The 27,231-nt window shown below is 39.8% G+C and overlaps 1 protein-coding gene across 1 annotated transcript in view; it reads right to left on the reverse strand.

Moving 5' to 3' along the window:
* Positions 1–23,052, reverse strand: part of dennd2b (DENN domain containing 2B) — a 40,957-nt gene extending 17,905 nt beyond the window's left edge. Inside the window, exons 1-10 of the mRNA XM_015020255.1 lie at positions 22,956–23,052; positions 16,161–17,438; positions 15,195–15,340; positions 8,164–8,285; positions 5,780–5,995; positions 5,285–5,381; positions 5,033–5,077; positions 4,669–4,853; positions 3,470–3,579; positions 1,939–2,008 (exon numbers count right to left, since the gene is read on the reverse strand). Coding sequence (XP_014875741.1) covers positions 1,939–2,008; positions 3,470–3,579; positions 4,669–4,853; positions 5,033–5,077; positions 5,285–5,381; positions 5,780–5,995; positions 8,164–8,285; positions 15,195–15,340; positions 16,161–17,438; positions 22,956–23,029 — 2,343 coding nt within the window. The 5' untranslated portion in view covers positions 23,030–23,052. The remainder of the gene's footprint in view (positions 1–1,938; positions 2,009–3,469; positions 3,580–4,668; positions 4,854–5,032; positions 5,078–5,284; positions 5,382–5,779; positions 5,996–8,163; positions 8,286–15,194; positions 15,341–16,160; positions 17,439–22,955) is intronic.
* Positions 23,053–27,231: the final 4,179 nt, after the last annotated feature.

A 27,231-nucleotide genomic window follows, 5' to 3' on the forward strand; every position in this document is an offset into this window, starting at 1 on the left:
TGGAAATATATTATCACTGTTTCTGCATGACTTCATATAACAAATGAATTGCAAATGATGAGCTGAGTTATTGAGAAAAAAAATAAACTTGTTCAATGAGATTTGAATTCGGTGAGATGCATCTGAAGATTTTGTTCCATATCTATATTTCAAAGAAATATAGATATGGAATTAAAGACTTCTACCTCATTATTTGAGCCACGGTCTGTGATTTGTCCTTCACTGCTACACAACGAATAAGTGATAAAGCACCCTCCAAGAGGAGCAATGTAATATTTTTGGCCTGGGAAATATGACAAGGATTCAGCTAACTTTTAAATGAAGTCTTTATAGAGTGGATTTCAGATCAAGCCGCTGCCTTTAGAAAGCGTCTGCCTGTCTGGTGGTGACCATTACATTTTAAAACACCACAGTCTCTCTGCTAAAGATTTGTTGCCTCTTTGCAGAGATAATGAGATCATTAACGTGATTCTTCAGGCTCCTTCAGAGCCACAGTAAACTTCTCTGTCCACAGACTGAAGCACAGCCACAATGAGTAAATTAAACTTTATGAGAGTAATCTGTGTGTATAAAACAAAAAGACATTATACACAGGGTCACAGGAAGAGCTAGGACAGTGCACAGTGATAATATAACACAGGGATGTCTTTAATTTAATCTGCCTCCCGATGTGAGAGTCTTTTATGTGGTTACCTCCCTCCTAAATACAGGTTTATCTGTAGGGGACAGCTGATCATATCTGCTGTCCCCTGCATTCTCCCAAACCTTTATGTGGCTTGAAACAACAGACGCTCTCAGTGAGAAAGACACAAATGAACACAGGCACTCTACAAGCGCCAATCCACTTGTCCATATTAGGTATACAATTTGCCTCTCTTGTTTCTCCTCTGCTTTTCCAAACGGATGATTAAATCAACTGTGTGGGGCTTGATTCAAGTCCTTAGGAATGCTCGGCTACTGCCAACTGCTGGACGGATGGCGGGCGGGAAGCAAAGTTACTGAAGGAGCGCAGTTCCCCGCTCTCTGCCTTCGTTAAAATCTGCTTCTGTCTGGGTGAATCTTATACCAAATGAGCACATCGAGCACAACTGATCGCAGGGAGCAATTTTTGTTTTTTGTTTTTTTTTCACTACGAAATACTATTATGCTGGACATCCAGGGCAAACACTCACAAACAAACATGCTGAAGATGTGAAAAGACACACGAAAACAAGAATCGGCAAAACAACATCATCTGCGCAGTCACAACATCCCACACAGTCAGGCTCTCTGCCCACAAGCCAAATGGGAGGCTCAGCAAAACACTTCAAAGCGCTCTGCAGCCTCATTACGGGGAGGAAATGCTCCAGAATGACAAAGTTTGGATTTTTCCTGGTTTTTCTTTGTCTTGCCCTCTCCTGAGAAAGCCTTGTTAAACTAAATGTCTGAACTTGGGTTTTCATCTATGGTTATTGTGTTTTTATTACATATTTCATGCCATTTTAACTATGAGTTATTCAAATGATGTGTAATTTTTTTGTCATAATGCATATAAGGAGAGAGATTTATAAATGTAATTATATATATATAATTTTTTTTTTATTCCCATTTGACAGAACTGTTCTTTTAAAAAAATGTGGCTTGCATGTTTGTTATTCTCCTGGTAACTCTGTGGAGCCATTTCCTGTGCTGAAGCAAACTCTGATCAGCTGCTACAACAGATACTCCCACTTTTTCCCCACTGGTCTGTCTCTTTAATCTGTTCAGCTGTGTATGTCTTTCATGATTTTACTTCCTGTTACCACAGCAGACAATCGGGCAGCACATGGACAAGTCTGCAGGAAAACAACATCACATGTGCAAAGAAAAAGGCCTGTCACAACAAACATGGCTGAACGAGGTGAGGGGCGGGTGGCGAACATGGTGAAGGTGAACCGGAGACGAACAGGAACTTCTTACCAGAAGCCGCCTGCAGTACCCAAACCGCCTGCTGCCGTCCTCCCCGGTTAGCATGAAGGAGAATGTTTCACTGCAACACAAAAAGAAAAAGAAAAAAACAAACATCACTACACAGCCAGTGACATCTAATCAGAAAGTCACCTATTTCATGACATATTTGTCTTGGAGGAGCCAGATTTTCTAGTAGTATTTTAAAACGGTCTTGCATAATATTTTTGGGTTTTGAGCGATTTCACTCTTTGAGGCCGCGGGCCCACCACGATTGGTTCCAGCCCCATTTGGGTACCTCATAGGTAGTACCTATGAGGTACTACCTATGAGTAGGTACTACCTCATAGGAACTACCTACTCACTCGAGATCAAGAACCATTTCACTCCAGATCAAGAACCATTTTGGCAGTTTTTCTTTAGACTTTGGTTACTTTCTCAACTGACTGGTTTCAGAAGTGGTTTTGTGGTTCTTCACATTTTCTAGATGAATTAGAAGAAACCTATTAATCCTAGTAGCAATTGGTTGCTTAAAAAAGATGTCTAAGCCCAAACAAGGTGCTTTCTAAAAGAGCAGCTAGCTGAAAAATTGCAGTAATACAATAAATAATAAATGTCCAAAGAAGTGGGTAGAACTATAAACTTATTAAATTCCACCTCTTCTCCAGAAACATCAATATGAAAAAAACATTTTGGTTTCAAAACTACCTAAATATTCTGTGTTCGTGCGTTATAGGCATTTTTATTCTATGTCTGCTCACAGATAAAGTGCAGGTCAATTCCCACCAGTCGTGTGTGGCTGCAGTATCATGACCCCTTCACCTGCACACCTCTGCATATCTACTAGCTCTGCAAGTTCAGGCAAGTCCCGTTAACTCTCCCATAGCAGCACACACTCATTTCCTATTCCTGCTAGAACTAGGCTCCTTGAATGCAAGAAAAACAAAATGAGTTGGCATAAAACTTAAGCATAAAACTGAATTTGTGTAAAAAGTCAAAGCATAAGACATTGGTATTTATTTAGCAGGTGCTAAATGGGGAGTCATTCACTTATTCGTTTATTCAGTAGGTGGAGAAAACAACCTTTTGAGATTTTACTAAAAATGTGTACAGTGAGAAACATGGCGAAAAGCAGAACAATATTTAGATATGAACGTGGGCCATCTTCTGCTTTTTGAGCTTTTGCAGCTTTGGTTGTTAAACAGTCAAGTTTTTTACAAAAAGTCACCAGGATGTTTTAAAACCAAACTCGTGTCAGTTCATACTTTCTGTTGGGCATTATCTACCAACTAAAATGAGCTGAAAGTCATTTATTAAACTGTTTTAATTTAAATTAAGTGACATTAGAGCTTTTTTTTTTTTTTTTTCTAATTATTTACATGTTGACTTTGGAGAAGGAGCTTCAGTTTTCACTAACAGAACATTTTCTTTAAATTAAAACTTTTATTAAAACTATTAAATCAGTTCTAACACCTATCAGCTATCTAAATAGATGCTTCTGAAATAACCTAACAGAGAAGTGTAAATAATGCTTGGAGGATACCTGGTGTACTCGGAGACAGGACTCCAGTCTTTTGCGTCCGGGAAACAGAACTGAGGAATAGCTTTGAGCCTCTGCTCTGCCTCCCTCATCTGCTTGGTCAGCCTCTCCAACTGCAAGGAGAAGCAACAGGAGGATGAAATTATGAAATTACCAGTTTATATTTTACAAAAGGCTACAATGTCATAAAAGTTTAAACCTCTCGACCTTCAAGGCCTCCACCACAGAGTCTGCATCCCCCCAGGTTTTTTTTTTTTTTTTAGTTCTGCCGAACTAAAAAAAAAAACCTTCAGAATTCATTTTCTAATCCAACACTTGCCTGTCACATGAATGAAATCCAGTTATTTTTAACTCAAAGTAGAGTCTGCAGCTACCCACAAAGATCTAAATGATCAACAAAGTGGACAGTCACAAAAATCTATGTAACATTTATTGTTATAGCTATTAATATGGAAATTAGTCAGATAAACCAGAAAACCTTTATATAATCCAGAGCTGGTATAGTGGCAATAGGAATGATAACAACAGAGTGCTTAAATGGCATTTATTACTCGCCGTGATGTAGTTCAGACCAAGTGAACTGTTAAAAAGTATTCTAAAATGACATCTGCCAAAAGTAATATCTCAGTCAAAGCTCTGGAGTGCTTCAACGCAACGTAGAGTTTATACAATTCAGTCAGAAGTTTACATTCACTCATTATCTGCAAGAATCTCTTGTTGTTTTGGTTTGCTATTGACGTGTTTGAGCCACATCGCACACGCTAAACCCCCCTCACCCCCCAAATTAATACAACCTTAATACCCACGATAACTTTCTGTAAACAGATCTTTATTAGACATGTGTGACAAAAACAAGGCAACCCAAAGCATTTCCTGAGAGCAGATATAAATAATTTGACTTATGTAGTTCCAGAGTAGTTGAGTATCGAAGAGATTTGCATCTACCTCTTTATGACAGGAGGCAACGTAATAAAACTCTCAAAAAAGAACGTTGACTATAAAGAAAAATTCACAATTTTACTTTATAGACTTTAAAACTACTCGCTGATTTTGAAGGGTTTCAGACAATGCGAGCCATTTAACTGCTCACAGTGCAAACAAAAGTTGACTTAAAAGACATAAAACGAGCAAGCCGAGCTCGTCACGCCAGGTGTGCAGTTTGCCTCAAAGGACCGGTTGCAGGTTTCAGAAAGAGCTTTTACCTTGGGGAACTGATAGGAGACCTCAGGGGCGTAGGAGTTCTTTCCAGGTTTCTTTTTCAGAGAAACAACAACAAAGTACTCAAAGAGCTCTCTCTCCTGCCACTCGATGAGCTGCAGCTCCAGCGTACAGTAGCTCGGGGCTCGTCGCAGGATGGACTGCAGCTTCAACAACCTCTGGGTGTGAGCTGAGCAGGGAAAACGTTTTGCATGAAATAAATAGGCAATATTAGGTCTGATTATATGGTTTTACCACAATCTAATACCCATAATTCAAGCTTCTTATTGATCATAGATGCAAAATAATAACTTTAAAGCTGTGGGGGAAAAAAAAACTCAGAGAAAACAAGATGAAAGTATTGCTCACCTTTGAACCTGTCATCTGAGTCACTCTCACTCTCACTGTTGTCATCTGGAAACAAACATTGAAGAGAAAATGATTTTTTTTTCCCTATGGGTCAATGGGGGTAATTTCAGATATGTGTTTTTGTCATGAGAAAGACACACAAATAGAGGAGGAAGAGAGAGAGAAAGAGACAGCTCTCTGTGGGTAGAGGAGACATAAATATTTACCCACTTATCTGGCCTTAGGATAAAAGGGAATAAGGAGCAGCCTTACCTCTGAGAGATGCCGTCTCAAGATTGGACATGGACAGCTTCTTTAGCCTCTTCTTCCCTCGTTTAGTGCAGTAAATGGAGTTGATCCTCTGGACCAGCTGTAAACAGAGACGAGAGGAAATTCTCTGTGAGGAACTTGGAGTTCAGTCTGTTTGTCTTTTGATCCTAAGTATAGAGGAAGCAGGCCTGTTCCTGGCCAAAAGTAACAGTCTAAAGCACATCGCATATATTTCAAGCATTGCAGATTATTAATAAGAAATGCCTCAGGGAGGGCTCTTTAAAAAAAGCACCCCAAGCGTTGATTTTCATGCAAAAATATCTGACTGGATCAAAGCCCGGTTGTCATTACGCCTCTGTTCCAAACAGAGGAATTATAAATGATGCAGAACCGTCCAGACTCTGACTTGGTCCCGACAGAAACCTGATCAGGTTTGTGAGAGCCGGAGCTCTGAAAAGGCCCTTTGCAGCAGCTTGTGTGGGATCTGGCTGTGTGTACCTTGGGGATCCTCCAGTGCCTGCGTGAAGGCAGGGAGTCACTGGTGCCACAGAGGCTGTCGTCCAGCAAGCCGCAGGGGGACGATGACATGCCCACCTGGGGGATGAGCAGCATTTCATCGTGGCTGTAGCGTTTGGACAACTGGGACATGCGGTGACTCTTCCTGTCGCTTGGACCGGGGAGGCGGAGAGACTGGCTGCTGGGTTTGGAAGGCAACTGGGCACAAAGAAGAGAACAGATGCAGTCCGAAGCATTTCACACAGATGAAGACTTACTGTTGACCTAATGGCTGCCCTATTCTATTATGAGAAATAACAGGAAATGATATGACCAAGTACACCAACTTCAGCTTCCACCTTCACTTCCTGTATAAGACGCAGGAAAAAAAAAACAAAACAGAAAAGCTACAAAAATAAAATTTGTACTTTTCACATCACTAGATTCTTAATGATTATTAGACTTAAACATATTTTTAAAACTCTACAGAGTAATAACCAGCCTCTGTTAATCATGTGGTTCCTTCAGAAACAACCTCTTTCCATTGCCAATACTCAGTTACTCCTTGTTAGGATAAACTGTGGAAAAACTAATATTGTTCCATAATATCTACTGATTCTCCAAATTCATTAAAAACTGAAAGACACATATTTTTTTTTTCACTTTTCCAAACTGCACAGAAAGGCAATAAACACCTGAAAGTAATTTAGTAATTCAGATAAATGAGCTTTTTCTGCTATTAACCTGCTCAGACTGGAATGTTAAATGGAGGAAGCATATATGTTTAACATTCCAATCTATTTAGGTGGCTCGTTTACATATAAACAAGCCACCGAAACATGGGTGTTTTCTACTATAAGCCACTGGTTACTTCCAGATGGACTAAACTCCTGAAGTCTTTTGTGCTGGGTGTTACAACATATGAAGCCTTTTTCTAAAGGAAAGGTGGTTATCTTTTCCGTTTCATTTCATTTGGGAAGATGAAACCCAATTTCCATTTGTTTGCATAAACAGCAATAATCTGATATCACCCTAATTACACATAACCACATAAAGAGCACTTTTACAAAGCTTCTTTGATTATGTTCACAGATTTTTGGCAGCAAACTTAGAACAGATAACTAGGGATTTCTGAGGGAAAATAGGACTGGATTTCTTGGAAACAATTGTTACGGATAAACGTTTTTATCAACGTGTATCATGACATTCTTTGCCCGACAGGCAGCTAATTAACTGTTTGTTATTAATAGGACGGATGATGGGATTTGACCATTTGAATTTCCAGTGAAAATAACATGGAATGCATCAAAAGTCCAAGCTGGAAAAATAAGGTGGCAAAGAAACAAGAGTAGAGCTTTGTGTTTTTGATACAGATTGGATTAATATGAATTACTTAATACTAAATTTCCAAAACATAGTTTTTGATTTCCTGTTCCTTCAGCTTATATAAGATCTATATATTAAATATTATTGTGTATTATAATATCACTATACACCAATAACATACAAGTCATCTACCAAATTATGTATCCGTAACCCACTAGACGAGCTGCACAGATGAAATTACTCTTAATGTCCATGGATAAACAGAGTTCTTATAAAAGGTAATCATCAGCAGTTTTATACAAAAGGACTGATTATAATCAGTCAGCAACATTTTCGTCTTCACCTCAACACCTGTATTACTCTTTTGCACATGTAGCAAAGTCTGTAGATCTGCAGTAACAGATTGTGCCAGTGAATATGCCGATTATCAAGGTGACCCAATTAAAGATATTTCCGTTTGCCATGTGGCCTTGCTGAGCGCTGATGAGTTTCTCTGTTTATCTTTCGTCACAAACCAGCCCAGGCTTGTCAGTGGCACTTCTGTTTACAGTGAAAGGCAAGATTAAAAATTCAGGACAGGTCTTCTCAGTTATATAACAGCAACTCACAACATCTGCCACAACACGTTTCATTCAGTCAAGAAAATTCAGTTGAGATCAGTCCGGTTCGTTTCAATAACGGTCGAATCAAATTCTAATAAAAATTCATTCAAATTCAGCTGCAGAAATATGCATCTGAGAAAGCTCAGCTGATTCAATCTGCCATTAAGTTTGCAGCAATCCCTGATCCTCCTTACCAGCACATTGCAGTAGAGAGGAACGAATCCCTTTAAGAGGAAGAAACCTCCAGTAGAATTGGGTTTAGCACTAAATTATACACATTTTAAGTTGCACATATTAACATACTGATACAATTTGCATTTATTTAAGCTATTTTATCTCTGATGTGAAGGTTTTTCGGGGTTTTTTTTGGGGGGGGGGTTTGTTTTGATTGTTTTGCTCACCCTCAAATATTGTTGAATTACATGTCCAGGAGATAATGCTGACAACCGAAGGGCTTACCTGAGGCGGGGAGTTAAGCTTCCTGTCCATAGCGGCCCAAGATCGGCTGTTCTCCGACAGACCAGACTTCCTACTCAAACTCCTCCGCTTCAGGTCAACATCCTCGTATGGATTCTCCTTCTCTGTGGAAACAAAAAACAAATTCAGCGTCACCTTGTAACTCGTTGTGAAAAGAGGGTAGCGTTCGATCAAAGGCTGATTAGACTGAGGGGTCAGAGCGGGCAGCAAAGATGTCCACCGCATAATCGAGCCCTCCCTATGGACAGTCTGAAAAGGAGGCGAGTCATGGAAGGTAGGTCAAAGGTCATCCCCAGCTGATTCTGGTGAACTCCCTTTTTAAAATAGTTACTGTTGGCAGCAGGCCTTGCAGACCCCCATGGCCTCATTGAAACCCGTGGACATAATGCTGCTGGTGAGTCACAGTCCAGGCATGCAACATGTCTGCAGAGGAAGAGGAGGATCTACTCCTTAGAGATTTGAGCAATAAAAGTGTTCGGTTAAGACATATTTTAAAGAATAGCTGTATGTCTTTTACAGTCCGTGTAATGCATACTTCAGATGCACAAACTAAGCAATGTAGTTTATTCATCCATTTGTTAGTTTTATATAACTCCTTAACACGACGCTATAAAGCATTTCTTAATTACATATTTTAAACAAACATATTCTACAAGTGACCACATCCTTTGTCCCATCCATATGGGATAAAGGATGTGGAGAGGTGAAGGAGGGTTCCTATGATATCTCTATATCAAAATTTTTCTCCAAATCATTGTTAGAATCTATATTTGTTGTTTTTAATGAGATTGGAGTATAAAACATTCATCCAAATAAGGATTATTATCTGTTACTTGGGGCACAAATCTTACATATAACATCACAAGACTGAGGCCAAAGTTTTTGATATTTCAGACAAAAGGAAGACCTGGTTGTAAATTCAACAAAAAAAGTAAGTTTGGAAAATAAAAATAAAAAAAAACACTTATGATAAAATTGCAAGCTTTTCTTGGAAAACAACAATCCTCTGCACTAGAGTATAGTCTGAGAAAGAATCACTGAATTTTTAAATATAATACAGCACAATCCTAACTAAAGCAAAAACTGAATATTAATCCTTATTAATAAATCAACACTTATTTTCTCACTATTTATACTCATCAGGTTGTCAAGCAGACAATCCTATTATTTCATCAAAATCAAAAATGGTTTTAAAAGGCAAGTCAAACTGTTTTTTGAAACTTGTATTATCTGAATTTATGTTTCAAAGTCTAAAGCTTTACCTGTGTTTTCATTTCTAATTTAATGCAAACAGAAATGTGTATTTAACTTAATTTGGCAGATGTAATTTTAGAAGTATTTCTGCGTGTTTATTTCTATTACTAAATTCTAAACAGGCACTAGTGTTGACCAAATAAGCTATGCTGTTGTGCTGTGATCTTAGCTGTGGACGAGACTAGCACAGATGTAGCTACTGTTCTATAGATGTTTCTCAGACAGTAAATTATGTTGGAAAAAAGGAAACGAAAGAGCAATACAGCGCAACCAGCAGCTTTCACTGATGTCACCTGGCAGAGGACCAACATTAATAAACGCGAACTTGTGTAAAGCTGCAGTTTGTTTCTATTCAGACGTGCTCTGAGAACGGCTGTTTTTTTTTTGGTTTTTTTGGCAGTGCCTGAAAAAAAGGTTGTGAGAATGAGAAGAAACCACAGTGAAAAACAAAAGCAGAGCCAGATGGAGTAAAACTGCATGAAGGGAACTTTTATAGGAAAGACAATCAGCGCTATCTGTCAGTGGAGTTTGAAAAAACAAGTATCTGTGTGGTAGCCATGGCCCAACTTCCTGAGCATATTGATGGAAAACCCAATGAACTCCAACAAAGAGGGAGTGTTTTTTTTTTTGTTTTTTTTTCAAACATCTGGGATTATAAAGACAGCCAGAGTTTCGTTCACTTATCTATTCTTAGGTTAATTATTGAGCCGGCGCTCATACACAGACAGTGTGAACTGCCAACGGCTCCTGGAAGCGTCATGTTGGGTCTCACAGTAAATTAGCTGAGTGCAGTAATCTTCTGTGCATCGTTAACACTGAGGAGGAGAAAAAGAGGGCTCAGTTCGGCCCCACGTTGTGCGGCTGCTCCATTAAACCGGAGCAATACTGTAATGAGAGCCTGCTGGGAAAATGACATGTCTGTATAGCTACTTATATGCAGCAGGGTACTAATCTACTCCTCTGATTACAAACATCTCTCTGACACGCTCCCAGATACGGTATTATGTAGGCAGCGGACACACCTCTGCTGCATGCTCTGATTGTGCATTTCTGTGTACACAATGGACTCTGTGGGCAAGGCGAGGCACAGAACGAACTATACCGACAATGCTGGTATCAGCTTTCACCATGAAGGACATAAAGAGGTGAGCTATGCTACAGTTGCTCTGTTGTAAAGGCAAAGTTGTGGGACTGAAAAACAAGTGCAAGTACACTGCAAACTTTTAGGAAAACGTGTGAAGAGGTTTCATAAGAGAATGTGCAAAATTGTAGTTACAGTGCCTTGCAAAAGCTTCCCCACCATCCTCAAACTTTCCCACATTTCGTCATAATATGACCAAAATTGTCACCAATTTAAAGATGGTCTTCAAATTTTCTGTAATTAAAAATCTGAAACATGCAGTGGACATTTATATTCAGCCCTCAAGTCAACCTTTCACCTTCAAGACTATGGCATGTGTCTCTAACAGCTTTCCACATCTAGAAACATACATCTTTACTCCTTCTGTGTAAGACAGCTCCAATTCAGTCAGATTTATAGAGAGCCTCTGTAACCAACAGTTTTAATGGTTTACCACAGAATCTCACATAGACTTATCTCTAGACTAAACTTTAATCTAAATCATTAAATTGTAGATATACCAGTATGTGTAGTGTGAACCTCCACACCAGTTCCAGGTCTTCCTGTATTGTCCTGTGTTTAACTCTGATTAGCTTTCTTTTCCCTGAAGAATAGCATCTCCATAGAATCATACTTTTATCATTAATGGACTCCTCTACGCAAAGAACCTTCTTCTACATATTTGCTGTGCTTTCCACGTGACTTTAAAATATGACTTTAAATTAATGTTTCTATGGCATTCTTAAATGATAGATTTTCACACCAGAGTTCTGCAGCTCCTCTGTACAGCTTCCCTGATTAATGCTCTCCTTGCCCAATATATCAGTTTAGGTGGAAAACCATGTGAGAGCTGTGTTTTATAATCTAACTCTGCTTCAAATTTCACAACTTTATTTTTGACCTGTCTGCTGCGTTCAGTGGTTTTTATGATGTTGCTTTTTATGAATATTCTCTATTCTCTAAGGCCTCAGGGGTTCTTTGAACCCCTGAGGCCTTCAAAGAACTGAAGAAGCTGCATTTATGCTGACATTAAATTATTTGGTCTACTTACGAATAAGATAAGTCCTAAACACAGAGATTTCACAGGTTTTATTTTGGTGGTGGTACAATTCATTTTCCTTCCACTTCCCGATCATGTACAACTTCCTGTTGGTCTACATTCTCAACAAAATACATCGAGACATGTTGAAAATAAAAATGAAATGGTTCAAAGGGTGCGAATACATTCGCAATGTACTTCAAATCTTGCTACAAAGAGTTGCAAAATTATATGTTTGTCAATTCACGGTAAGGTTAAATCATCCCTGACGCAGTCTCCCACATTTGCTAACAAGCACAAGACCAGACATTTGTATCGAGTCACTGCTGTACAGATTCATGATTCATGACCCTCTAAGCAACACATCACTCACTACCACTCCATTCATCAACCACAAGGCACTTGAAAGATAATCTGCCATTCGCTTGTAATAACACAATAGGCTGACACTCCTTAGGTAAACATCTAATATCAAACACAGGTGAAATAACCACAAATGATAGGAAATGATGAAAGCAAGCCGAGCTGTTCTGGTGAAGTTGAGAGCATATCTGGGTCAACTGTGGGACTGAAGGGGTATGGAAAGGTTGCTATGGTTTAAACAGTTTCTAAGGTGGATTGACCAAAATCAATCCAATAAGCCCTAAAACACCACATATAAACTCAAGCTCATTTTCTCTACCCACTGAAACTCTTTCATAGCCTTGAGGGGGCGGAGTCTATCCTAGAAGTCGATAGGCGAGAGGTGGGGTACAAACCAGGCAGGTCGCCAGTTCATCACAAGACCGATACGGAGATACAAAACAACACAGCCACACTTGCACCCAGCTGCAAATACAATCACAAATTAGGCAGAAAAGATGTTCTTTGGATTCCAGAAACAAATGAACCAAAAGAAAACCCTGCCGTTCATGTCGAGAACATGGAAGCTTCACATAGAAAGAACTTAGCCGAGTCTTTAGCCAGAGATCTTCTAAGTGTGAGACAACAGTACTGACTACTGCAGCTATCGTGCAGTAAAGGGTGAATTGTCTAGAGTTTGTTGCTTTGTCATCTTTGTCTAAAGCGGTGTTGTGTTTTCAGTTTTATTGTTGGCTTTCCTGGAATGTTATAATTTTCCAAATGCTATACTGTCCTCTATAATGTTGGGTTTACATGTTGGGTGAGCTCCCAAAATGATGCTTTGCTTGAACCATGCTTTCTTTGTCTTTTCTATAAATCCACCATTTCTTTGTTTTGTTTTTTGCTCATTTGTTTTGTTGCTTCTTTTTTTCTTTTCTTTTTTTTTCTCCATTTTCATCTTGTCTCACTGTATTTTGTAGTTCAAGGCCACCACTGGGATCACTCTGTGGGACACAATTTTGGTCAAGCACAAAGACTGCCGAGAGAACGTCTCCAAACTGCAAAGTCTAACCCTCGTAGCGCTGGGTGAACAATGGGAGCTTTGTTAAGATTCACGAGAAAATCCATTATGCCCTGACATTCACTCCGGCGCTGCACATCCTCAGTGAGGGAGGGAAAAAAAAAAAAAAAACAAAGACACTTATGAGCAAGCAATGGACCGTGAAGTAATGATATGCTTGCATATAAAAAAGTCAGCCCTTATTTGGTAATCATTAAGCGTTACAGCATGAACAATATTTCAGGGAAGAGAGTTTTTTTTTTTTTTTTTTTTTTCTGCGTGTGAAACCCAAGCTACATCATGGGCCTGTGTGCTCACACTGACACACATTTTCGCTGCGTTGAAAATGCGCCGGGGGAGTCGACAGCTGAACTGGGCAGAAGGCCTGGGGTCATTTGCTAGTGGAAAGGAATTTGGCTTTTCAACATGTCCGGTATTTCATACACACATCATCTCTCAGAACAAACTACTGCATTCTTCAAAGCCCTGCATGCACCCTAACTATCTGGTGTCTCTGTTACTGATTACAGCACCTTAATGAACAAAGTAGTTAGCGCGTGTGAGACAATATGATCATGTTTTTATTGGAATGCCGTAATAATTAGACTATAACTCTGCGCATCATCCATTAATCTTACTCTAAAGGCTGAGTGTTGACAGGCTGAACCTATAATGAGAGTTTTAAACCTGGAATGTCTACAACAGGAAGAGAAAGCAGCGGTTTGTCTCCCAGCCTTATTATATTAGGCCTCCTGCGTCAGACTGCAAATTTCACTAAGCTTCTAATTATTAAACTCACGCAGTCTGAGATTTTTTTTTTCTCAGAAAATATCAAAATTTTATTTTGCAGCTCAAGTTTTCCAAAGATAGATATTTTAAATGTAAAGTGTATGTTAGTAGCATTAGTTTGTAATAAGAACTTAATTAGTCCACTAATTAACTTTACCATCCTGTGTGGGCTGTGTGTTAAAGTGGCAGCTGACTGTCTAAACAAACCTCAGTTTGGAGAAACAAGGTATAGTTCTAATTAAAGAAGGAAGCTAAAAGGGACTGATTCAAAAAGAAGATTTCTGCTTTCTTACTTTATCTTATTGTAAAAATTGTTGCTGAGAAAAATATAATAAAAGCAGAGGGAACAGAATCAAAGCATATTCGCCAACAGATCATTTACAAAGCATAGGGTAACACAGTGCCCCTCCCTAACATGTTTCTGCTCACTGCGAGGTAAAGTATAGATTTATGGCCTGAGCCCAATTCAAACCTGACCCGAAATTCAGGCTGGGTCCATTCAAATTAAAAATTATTTGCTTGATGGTCGAGTCCAATAGGGCTTCAGTGGTACATTTAATAAGCCTAAACTTTATGAGACTGCACGATATGAAGTTTTACTAATCTACTTATTAAAGTCTAAATAGAGGGGTTGGCAGTGTACCCCGTAGAGGATAGAAAGAAATATCCTGCACTTAGAGGTCATTAGATTCTAAATGCAGCGAACTGCCCACTAAATGCAAATGCAGCTCCACCCTACTCCGCTCCTATCAATCACAAATCCCAGATGACTTGTACTTGGCACACCCTGTGGTGACAACAAGCAACAAAACAGAGGTGAAAGACGTTAGACAAAAGCTAAAAATGGGCGAAGTTACACTACTTGCCCAAATTATGGTGAAAAAGCAAAAGCAGCAACATTTTAATTAAAATAACATGTTGGGTTGACTACGGGCTTGGACATATAATTAAAGTTCATTTGTCGAGCTGGATCAGGCTAGGACACAATGCCTACAGGTTCAGGTTGGGACGGGCTGGATATTTTAGGCCTGATCTAAACTCTACTTTCACCTGCTGCTTCTTTTTCAAAACAAAGTGCCTGGTACCAAAACCACTACCCTTATTCAGGTAACACCTTTATAAAAGAACAGTTGACAAGACAAGAGCGGCATGATAGCTGACTGTACGCTACACAAAAATGGGTAGCACTCCAACTAGCTGACCAGTTTAAATTAGTTGGTTAACAAGGACCGCACAAGTGGTCTTTTCCTGTGCAATACACTTGTATACATCAAAGCTGCAACTAAATGTATTCTGCATTTTTCAAAAATTGTCTTCCATCAATTTAACTGCATAGAATACATTTTCTTTTATCTCATACCATATCAGACTATTGCTGTAAGTGAACAAAACAATTGATTTGTGCTTACCTACTATGTCCTCATAGGCATTTTCCTCTAAAGTGCTTTTGGAACTGGGCCGACTCTTGGGGTCTGCAGTCAGCGCTCCGTTCTCTGTGGGGGAGGAAGGATATGAAGACGGCAGGCTGGCAGCATCCTCCGATTCACACAACTCTCTGAGCAGGAGTTAGAGAAGTAAAAACAAACAGAGACCCATAAGCAAAGCTACAAGTAAGAATGAGTCGCTGAGTGTCATAAAATGACAAACGCAAATAAAAAAAACAGAAGAGGAGGAATTCCATGCATCTGGAATATAAAAAACAGTCGAGATGGGGTTGTTTAACTCCTCCAACAGGTGGTTTCATCCCACAGGAACCTTAAAACTAATCACAAAAAAAAAAGAAATGTGCTTCAATCATTAGGAAAGTTCCAGAAAAATAAACATGCAGGTAGCTTACTATCTCTGAGAACACATCACATGTCAAGACGCTGCAGACAATGACAGCTGGGCTACATTTCAAGGGAGAATCTACTGAATCTTCACAACGGGCCATCGACAGCATGCGGTTTTAAGGCCCGTTCTGAAACGGCTGCAACCGCAGGAATGTTAAACAGAGTCCATGGGATGAACGTTTGAGGATTTCACATAGGAACGATCTGGTGAGGCAACACCCTCTCTCAAAAAAAGGTCTGACACATGAGAGTGAAATAAAAGGAAGGACAGAGGTCAGCTGCAAGATCTGACTGCAGCTGGTAAGAGTGAGAAACCATGCACTTCTCTAAGAGAGAACATAGAAATCTGTTTTACAGGACATCAAAAAAAAAGTCTGGAACCGGTCTGACATTTTAAATGTTGTGTAAACCAACACAAATCAGATATCTCTAGCATGAACAGTTTCCATGACATACACCAAGGAGCCAAAACCACTTAACAGGGAGACGGCAGGAAACAGACCTGAGCGATTAGACAGACATAAGAACATGAGACGTCCTCACCTGTCCGGGATTCTCACTGGCTTGCTCCCCTCATGCTTGGTGGTCCGTGTGGTGCTTGGTGCAGGAGTGGAGGGTAGGGGTGGGGGAGACTCTGAGGTTCTGTCCGGAGGTAATCCATTAGCTGACAAAACGTCCTTCTGGTCCCGTTTGGCGTCATATTCAAAAGTGCGTTTGGGTTTAGGTAAGGGGTTCACTTGTGTGCCAACAGAGGTCTGTTGACTCTGCGGTTCCGGGCTCTCGGACCGGGTTGAGCTCACGCTAAACCTTTGTCTGAGCCTGGAAAGCTTATCAGAGACCAAAATAGTATCTGGTTCTGTGGCCACAGAGCAGATGCTGCTGCGCTTACTGGCGCATGTGCTGTCCAAGTCATCACCTATCACAAAGGACTTCTGCCTTGCCTTGTCTGGAGCGTAGCAGTTACTGAGATATCGTGGAGGAGGAGGGCTGGGATTCTCCTTCAGGGCTTGTTCTATCTTTTGTATCCTGTTTAGGACCGCTGACGTCTCTTTACGAGCAGACAAGGTACGCACAAACCCTCCAGAAGACTCCGTCTTGTTTTTCCTTTTTTGGAAACGACCCAGGCCATCCTTGTCTGAAACTCCCTCGTCATCCTCCGTCCCTGTATAGGAGCATTCAGAAAAAGCCGTGCTCATCCTGCGGACTCCCTTGAAATCAAAGGTTTTCTCGCTGCAAGGAGAAGAGAGCAGACTTGGGCAGCCCTCGCTACCGCCAACAATCTCCCCTCCTCGCTTATCCAGACACAGGCTCATCCTAGGCAGAGACACCCTCCTGCACTCCCATTCTGAGATCTTTTTACGGATTGTGGTGGGGGGGATGCCTGCTCCCGAGTGGGTGAGGGAAAGGGTGCGTTTGTGACCTTGATTTGAGGAAGGTCCCAGAGAGATAGTGCTCCAGCTCAGAGGCCTACCGTTGAGTTCTTCTCCTGCAGGGACTTCGCCTTGATTCTCCTTCTGTTCCTGAATCCCCTGGTCCTCCTGACAGGACTTGGTCGGTAACGGGGGCTTGTAGATCGAGAGTCTGTTGTCCAGGCAGCTGATGCTCTTCGATTTGGAGAGCCGGCCCTGGGGGTCAGTGTCACCTGTGAGAGAGACACCGCTGCACAGGCTAGCTGTCTTGCTGCTCCATCCAGCTCGAAGCAGGAACCTGCCGTCAGTCCTGACGTACTTCGCCTGTTTGGTCTCTCCGTCACTAAGAACAGGCTGCTGGTTCTGCCCTTGGCTGGCAGAAAGTGCTGGGAACGGCGATGTGGACTGGCTCCTAAAACAGGATAGAGTAAGAAAGCAAACACCCATTTTTCTCACGACTGGCTACGACCAGTGAATGCTAGGTCAAACACAGAATTAGAATAATAAGATTGGTTCAAAACTGAAAATTCCCGCGTCTTAAACAAGCAGTTCTTTGGCACATTTGTAGATTAAAACACAAGAAATTGACATGTTTTAGGTTACTATGCAATTTAATTTCTACATGTGAATTGCTTGTGTTTCACATGTCACTGAAAAATACAACTTTCATGTGTGAAACAAGTTCAAGTAATGAACAGATGGTTGAAACAAGTCAATATGTGGACGTGTCCAAATTTTCTTCAGGTGAAAAGGTGAAAAACAAAGGTAATCACTTTGGATCAAAGGATTAACAAACAAGAGTCGATGAACACCTTCAGTTATTACAGATAGAAATGCTTTGATTTATAAAATCATAATATGTCAAAATCCTTTGAATTACAAACAATATTTTTCTCTGACAGTCAATGTTTGGTACAGTTAATTTTTCATAAAAAGAAAGTTCACTCAAACGACTTTGTATGTGTTACAGTCCATGTTTTTCAAAATAACAAGGGTAGAACAGACTTTGATTTATTGAACAGGTGGTAAGTGTGCTGCATCTCCATGTAGCACACTTACAGATTTTAATCAACCAAAAGAGGCAACACATAGGGATTGTAAACGTGTCTATTGAACCCTTTAATACGAAGCTGACTGTGGAACAGATGGGACAACTTTTCCAGGATCAAAGCCGGCACGAAAACCTGAAGCCACAAACTCAGAAAAGCCAGAGGAAAGTATTCAGTCTTTGGCAGCATCAGAGTAAAACTAAAGGCCAAAGGAAATACACACTTCATTTAAATGACACTGTGGATTTTTCCAGGTAATTGAAAAATTTCTTGAAGAGATCCACAGCAGACCTCACACAGAAGGCATTAAGCGCAATGAAGATTTATGAACGCCACCTTACCTGCAAAGTCTGACTGCGCCTCTCGGGTTCTCACAGCCTTTTCTAATCCCTGCAGCTACAGTAAGTGATTCTGGACTCTACCAATGTCTCACACAAGTTTTCCCATGCTGTAGACCTCCTTTAGGAAGACATGTATCCACACAGTCACAGGACACTCCAACACTCCCAGAAAGCCTGTGATTATCTGGAAGCTGACTAACAGTTGTGAAAGTGAAGCACCGGGAGATCTGATGTCACCGTCTCGGTTAGAATAACGACTCTTGGGAGGAGGAAGCTGAAGGCTGCTGACTGTGATCCAACAGTGCAGGTTAGGACAGATCTGGCTTCACACCTATCTGCCCTTCCCGTATTTCACTCTCTCTGCTTCAGGCTGGAGAGAGACTCAACAGCAGCTCTGTGCCGGCAAGCTTGGAGCATGATGGATGAAACTTATCTTACATCCCTTCCAGGAAGCATGAGAATCATTGTCTGCTGATTTCTACAGTCGGTTTTCACTTTGCATAAGTAAACAATATATCGTCACACAATGCTCAGGTGTTTCTGCAATAGCTGTTATATTAACTGGACTTCTCCCAGGCCTTAATATATTAAATTAAGAACTTAAGGAAGAAGTCCTTAAGTTTGCCATTTTGTTTGGATTCTAAATAATCCACAATGCCAATAAAACAAGTTAACTTTTTCTGTTTGTAATTTCTATTTTAGATTTAGCGTATACTTTCGACCATAGCAGATTACCCATCTAAAACAAACGTATCATCATCTCTCAAGAAAAACTCTTTGCTTAAATAATTATTTTTCAGCTTTATGGTCTCCAGGAGTGGGAAAACAACAATAAATTCAACTGTTTCACTATATTTAACTCTTTTCTCTGTGGAGTCTGCAGCATCTCTGTTGTTGACGAATTCAGGCGCAAATCTCTTTGTTTTCCCACATACAAATTTTTATGGTTTACAGCAAGCTTTGTCGTCAAGTAAATAGTTTATTCAAAAAGCTTCAGCAATGTGCAGAGGTTTTAAATCATTCCTTTCTTTCGAATTTTCTTCAAATAAACCAGACTTTGTTCCAGTCCTCAACAATGGAGCCAGTGATCAGTTTTTCATTCTTTCTGAAGGTTTTTTTGGGAGGAGGGCAGGGGGGGTCTTTGTCTGCTTAGTCACTCCCTTCTGGTACCATATTTGTAACTAAAAGCCTAAGAATCAATCTACAGCAGATGAACACTATGAAAGATATGTCCTGAAGAAATAAAATATTCTAGCAGAGTTGAATCAGGAGCCAAAAGATGTCTTGGATACATGCATGACTTGCATGTATTCATGCAAGTCATGGGGTTTTGGGTTGATGTTAAGGGGTTAAGCTATTTTTATATTTATTCATTGATTCGTTGTTAAATTTATGTGTTAATTTGAAAACTGGAATGTATGTGGTAAAGTCTGATCTCTGCATCGACAGGAAAAAAAATGTAAAAAGTAGCAAAAGTTCAAAGAAAATGTTTTAAACACCTTTCACTTACACCAAAGGAAAAAAAAATAACATTCATGGGCAATTTAAAAGATTGAAGAAATGTTTCTCTACTTTAAAGCAAATTTACAGATGGTTCACACCCTTTGGGCAGTACTCCTCATACGCTTGTTTCAACTGGAGCACCCTCAATCTAAAATGATGATTTGACAGAAGATCTAGAGATAGATTTACACCTGACTTCTTTTCAGATGTTGATTTATTCAGCCATACCATGGCTTTGCTTAGTAAGATTTACTTCCAGTGCTGTAAAATAAATGTGGGCTGCCACATGAAGACCTCACAATTAGAAACATTTACAAAGAAATGTGCTGATTTCTTTCCTTTTTCCATATTTTCTTAGGGGTTCCTAGTGAGGTGAATCAGCTTTTGCAGGAATAATAATCCCAGTTTTGTCAGATTCAGCTGGGTCGGCCACACGTAAAGTACTACCCAAAGAGCTGAACGTCAGTCACAGCCTGGCCCTTGGCTTTAACTCAGGCTTCCAGGGCATGCTAAACCACAAGCCACATCCCGTTGCTAACCAGAACGGGGAGCGCGGACTGCTCACAGAGCCAGCACTGCTACTGCTGGGGTTCACAATCCACCAGCTGCTTGTCACTTCTTCATTTGTTTACAACCCGGGATCCGACTCCTGTCTGAGGGCTTTGAAAAGTTCAATCAGAAAGGGAAATGTGTATTTCTTACACCTTATAACAAATTGTTTAACATGTTTTAACAGAGCGGTTTGGCACCACAAACATTTCTCCCTATTACTTTTTACAGTTATTCACCTTAAAACACACCTTCAGACTACCAACCTGCACTGGATACGTGCTTTAATTGGAGAGGATCACCGAGTCCACAAAAAGCCACAGCACAATTTTTGCCTGAAAAATATCCAGGGTTAATTTCATATTTTAGAGGAACATATTGTGAAGCATCCTCCAAGACAAGCAAGTGCTCTCCATCTGTCAAAACATCCAGCTGCAAGGAACGTCTCTGCCATGTTTCAAGCACATGAAATCGTATAATTATGTGTGTAATGTGAGCCCATAAGGACCTGTAAGGCTCTATTGATATGTGTACATTTATCACATATCGTACATTGAAAACTATGTATGTACATAGAAAGATAGACTACTACTACTACTAACTACTAAGTTCCTTACGGTCAAAGTCTACTGTAATTTGGTTAAGTACCTGCAGTAAACAACATCTACCACATATTAGAGTTATTTTGGGTTGAGCAAGAAGCAAAATCTTTGATAATTAATGGGAATTAATGTAGCTGAACTGGTATCACAACCACATTGAACTGAAATATGGTGTAACATATAAATTAAGTAAAATTATAGGTAAGAGTTGGTTATTTTTAAGATTTATTCATTGCAGTAATTTATCAAAAATACTTAGTTACAAGGACAAACTAACTGATAGGGAAAAGGTTTTGTCCATGGGTATAAAACAGTTTGCTTACTGGTAAGAAATGGAAATAAGCTGCAGGCGTATGGTGATGTGAGGATTAGAAACTGTAGGATTCTCATCCTGATCAGCAGCGCTCACAGTCCTTCATGCTTTGGATGTGACTCAGCTCCAGCACACCTGACTCAAATAATAACATTACCTCTTCAGATGCCTGTTTTAAATACCTTCTCATGTAAATCAGGTGTGTGGCAGAAGGGATCAACCTAAAACATGAAGGACATTGGGACTGAGGAAACAGCTGACAATGAGATCCTGAAATGTTGACAGAGAATTTATGATTAACATAAAATTACGCAACGCTCAGGTGTTTGCTGGTTTCTGTTTTTGTATTACATTTAGCCACCTATTGATTTTTAAAACTCACACTTTTATTTTCTCTTTTTTTTTGCACACAATACACAAGATTGTAAGGATCAGAAAGGTAGTTGGAAAAGCCTAGAAATAAAATCAGCTCATACCTCTTCAGGTATGAGCTGGTTCTAGCAAAAGCATCTGAAAACGTTTGAAAAGCCAAAAAGAGATACTGATTAAAATCACTGTGATAGATAGCAATTACCGTATTTTCCGCACTATAAGGCGCACCAGATTATAAAACGCACCTTCAATGAATGGACTATTTTAAAACTTTTTTCATATATAAGGCGCACCGCATTATAAGGTGCATAGAATGACCTGCAGACGACCTGATTATCAGATCGATAGGTAGGTAGTTAGGTCAGTCAAACTTTATTAACAAACCAGCATTCTGACAACTATCCCAGCATGCACCGCGCACTTCTTCTTCTATGGGCGAAAATGAAGTCGGCGGCTGTTTACCGTAGTTGCTAGACTTGTTGTGGCTCAATATTGGGCCATAAGGGGCACCAGATTATAAGGAGCACTGTCAGTTTTTGAGGAAATTGAAGGTTTTTGGGTGCGCCTTATAGTCCGGAAAATACGGTAAGTTTGGTTTCGAGGAGGAGGATACAGAAATGATGCCTGGTACTGCAGGTTTATGTGTTTGCCTCATAAACAAAATGAAACAGACAAACACAGACATTACAGAAATCAGCATCCGTAAAATACTTAAAGTTTTCTGAGAAGCATTTACCACCACTGAATGAAACTGAGCAGCAATCCACTCAGCAGTGCTGTTAGCTCCAACAACAATCATTCTTGATCAAAATAACCCCCCCACCCCCACCTCCCAAAAAAAAAACCTGTCTTACTAATCCACTGGGTTGGTTTAAATGATTCACATGTTAATAACAATTGCCTTTAGAGCAGGACACTGTCAGCTTTCAACATGCTAACACAAGCTCAGCACTCACAGTTCAAACATGGATGGGCCCTTGTCCTCAAAACAGGATCACACTTGCAGATGGTTTGATTGACAATCTTTGGTTATTTTTCCCAGGAGTTCAACAATAAAAAAAATAAAATAAACCAAAGAAAATCCAGCACAAACCTGATACCAGATAGAAAGACTTGTTTGAAAATGAATGAGCTGGCAGACAGAGCGAGATGACTCGAAGTGCGGGTTGACTAACCCGAACCGTCCCAGATGTCACTGACCTGTCGGGGACGTCGCGCGCACATTTACCCCCTCCTGCTCGGGGCACAGCCTTCGAGTTCTTGTTGGCAGTCATGTTTGTCTGCAAACCCTCCACTCACCTGCAAGGCAAGAACATGAGGCGTTGGATTAGGGCATGTCAGCAAAATCAAACTCGCAAACTCCGTTCAGTTCGTTTTCATAGTTGTTGAAGTGTTGCATACTAAGTGTTAACATAGAGTCATAGCTAAAAAAATAAATGACATCTAATGGACTTTAATGCCTATTTCCATCAACAACAACAAAAAAAAAAAAACAGGTGATCGAGATTTCTCTGAACCACAGCCAGGACTCAGGACCAAACACAGAGTTTCAGCTGTCTGAACAGGTAAAGTCGTCATACCTCCCCACACCCAGCAGATTACTTAATATTTTTTTCCAACGAACAAAGCTAAACTGACAATGAAACAGATTTTTAACAACATTTATCAACACTGGGACAAAGTTGGTGGAAATAATAAGTGGTCAGTATTTTAAAACTGACCACTTTAACATTAACCATTAAACATGGTTAATGTTAACCATGCTTAATGGTTAACATTAACCATTAAACATGGTTAATGTTTACTGAAACATTTATTAATTTGACTGTTTTTCAGTTTATGTATCAGCCACAACATTAAGCGGTCATCCTAACAGTGAAGTGAATATCCTAGCATTTACGCGGTTTTTGGTTTCACAATAAACTCAGAGAAACATCGCTAAAAGCTGTCTACACATGGCACTGACTGCAACCTGAACAGGACAATGCGTCCTCCAACACTGAAAGATGAAGCCTGAGTAAGAAACGAACAAACAGGTAAACTGAAAGGAAAGAAAACAGTGAAGATCTCTTCAGCCAAACCATTGTAATCAGATTTTTGTCATTTGATGCACATAGAAAGAGAAAACAAACTGAATGTTTTACACTTTAGGGAAAGGCAAAAAGGTGAGGACGTGAGCATTTTTTCTATTCCATATCTCATCTTTTTAAGGGGAAACAATGTGATTTTTGAACCAGAGATTGATAGGTGATATACAAAACCCAGTTAATAAATAACCAGAAAATACTACTTGGATCTATATAAAAACAACAACATTTGAGGCACATAAACAAAACTCTATACAGCACAAGAAAAAGCAATAAGCAATAAATAAGTCTAAAATCCAGCCAATAATTACACAAACAGCAAGAAATAAAAATATTCATCTTAAATAGATTTTTTTCAACCTGTGACCAGTCAGGGTCAAAGGTTGTACATATATATATCCCATCTGTAATATACAGATGGTTGGATAAAATGCCATTGACTCATTGATTCTCACTGTAAGAACTAAAACTGACAGATTTGTTCTACAGGTTAACATCTTATTGTGCTTAAAAAAGACGCAAGAAGATAACTATTTATAACATCAGCGAAGCAGATAAACCATCAGTGCAACGTTTGCTTAGGATGGCAGGTAAAACAAAGGAGGGCATAACTTTGTTGGTGTTTAGTCTTCTCTCATCAACTGTCAGTCAGTCGTTTCCCTGCAGCCCAGCATCCTCTCGTTTCATACCAACTGAGGTCCTTAGAACAAATAAACGATAAACAATGTAAAGACGTGTTCCTTGCAGGAAACATTTCCTGGACCTTATCTCTCATCAGACCAAAAGTTACTTAAAGCCTCCCCTCAAACTAAAGGCCAATGCTCCTGAAAACACAACTTGGACCCTTTTACAAGTGGGCTCAAAGCAATTGTTCTGATGCAGAAGGGGGTCAAACGGAGACCTCCGGAGTTCAGAGGTGGAGGATAGGAGGCTGCTTGGCAGCAGGACTTGTTTACAGGAAGTTGTTGTATGAAGGAGCAAGCCAACCAGGGCCGAAGCTGATTCCTGAAGAGACAGATGAGGAGAGAGAATAAGCATTCCTGCTGTCAGCTATTTCCTGTGACTGCGGACTGAGCTGGAAGGGCACAACATGCATCATTTTTTCATTAGGACACAAAGACTGATGTTGTTCTGTGCACAACATAAACCTCCAGCTTTTCATCTTCTCCAGGAACCACAGCGACTCTGAACTGAGCGAATTTAAATAAAATGCAGCACCAGAATGGGGCAGAGATGGTGTGGATAAACAGAGAGAGAGATGTAGTTGGTGCTGTAGAATTTAACACAAAAAGAAATATAAATATATAAATATATATATATATATATAACCAGTTAAGACAACATTAGTATTGTTGACCTTTATGCAGAGAATTATGGATGACATTTGATATAATCCTATAAAACATATGTCATGCTCAAAATCTAGCTTCTGTCTTGAAATAACGCTACTAAACGAAGAGAACACAACTTTCTGAAACATAAAGCTGTTAATCGGAGCCACTTTTATTCATTGATTCATATGGATTCATTTGAAAGAAACTTCTAAATTCACCCTTTTTCAGCTTTCCTCATCTGAAAAAGGCCCAACAAGAGAATTGGGTCACACGGACCAAAGATGGACCTTGCATTGTAAACACCAAGGCGTTAGCCAACTGACTTCCTGAGGGCTGATACCATCTTCCTACACAAAATCACCGGCTGTAAACAAGCACTACTGAGAAACCTCCAGAGTACCTTTAAAGTGCATTCAACCAGATTTAATAAGAGAAAGTTTCTCCTGAGATGTCGGAGCGAAAACTGATCAACGACTGCCTAAAGCTGCAGAGAAAGAAATGTATTGCTGAGTTCAGCATCCTACCCTCAAGCGTCTTTTTACTTAGCGTACGAACATATTATCTAGTTCATGTTGGTGCCAAGCCAAGTGTGCCATGTTGGTCTGTAAACTGCAGGTCTTTCTGACAGAGGGACCTTCCTGTGTTGTTCTTCCTTTTCTTTCTTCTAAAGAAGACAACAGGTAGATTGTCCATGTTGGTATTACAACTATATGAGTAGCCGGACTTTCCTGAGACAGGACATGATGCAAAAAATAACTTAGTATGAAGTCATCTAACTGCTCTGTGCTTTTATTTAGGCATGGGCTGCTTTCCGGTCAAGATTTTTTTACATATTCCTGCCACTTTTCCTGCCAGAGGTTATGACAGAAAAAGTCTTAGGACGAGCAAATCTGTTCGGTTCTAGTCTGAGAGAATTTTACTTTGTCCCATTTGCTGAGTCGTTTATCATGATGAGATGCCAGATTACTGTATCCTTTTTATTTGTTTATTCTTATGCAATTGATTACATCATAAAGTAACCTGTAAATTGGTTTGGTCAGACATTTTTCATCAATTTCCTCTCTGGCAGAGTAAAAACAGTTAAAACAACAAATCTGTGACTGACAGAGCATTTTACAGCTGCTCGCAGCTCTGATAACAGAAAAATACAAGCAACATAAACTGACCCAGAAAGCAGGTAAAAAGTTTTTTAAAATATGTGGTTTTGTGTGACTTTATCAAGATAATTTGAGTGTTCACTTCAGATCTGTATATTTTCTCCTATTTACCAAATGGTTGGACTTTAACTACAAATGGGGGGTAACGCTTTTGGCTTCTAACTTTGAACTGGTACAATTTCTGGTCTGCAACTACGAAAATAATGCTCCGCCATTACTAGTAACTTTGATTCTGACGGACTTATTCTATCAAGCACAACACAAAAGCATACAAATGTGCAGCAGGTTCTTTGATGCAGCAAGAAGATTTAAATCCCACAAAAAATGTATGAATTACAACAATTATAACAAACAGCATCTGTCCTTAACTTTAATCTGAATCAAACTGAACAGTTGAAGTTTTTCATTCTAATGTATTTAGTGACAGGAGGGGGGAAAAAATGGATTTTTTTAAGATTAAGTTGCTGATTACCGATCAGAGAAGATCAAGGTTTCTCCTGACTGATTCTCATCTTTAACCAATGACTGGTGCACCAAACAGAAATGTCCACTTTTTTGTTGTCATCTCATAGTTGTAGCATTAAGACAAAGTTTCCACAGACTTGCTTCTCTGTGGTTTAGTCCTTAAACACAAACATCTGGCCCTTAAGGAAAACCGGGAATCACTAAGTTAAATCCTGATTGTGAATCTCTACTTTGTACCTTTAAAAGGACACAAATGTGGCGCGTCAGGTCACATAGTGGGCAGGTTGGGTATATCATGTAGTCCACAAAGAAGCTGGTAGAAGCTGATATATTGTGACTGTCCATTAAAGCCACTTCTTTCCTTTTTCCCTCACTGACTCCTCTGCCTGTCAGGCAGAGGTTTAATTTTTTTTTTTTAAATAGCAAAAACAAA

This window comes from Poecilia latipinna, unplaced genomic scaffold, assembly GCF_001443285.1.
Source record: "Poecilia latipinna isolate Pla-1442-1.1 unplaced genomic scaffold, P_latipinna-1.0 Scaffold2556, whole genome shotgun sequence".
In the NCBI taxonomy this organism is placed as follows: domain Eukaryota; kingdom Metazoa; phylum Chordata; class Actinopteri; order Cyprinodontiformes; family Poeciliidae; genus Poecilia; species Poecilia latipinna.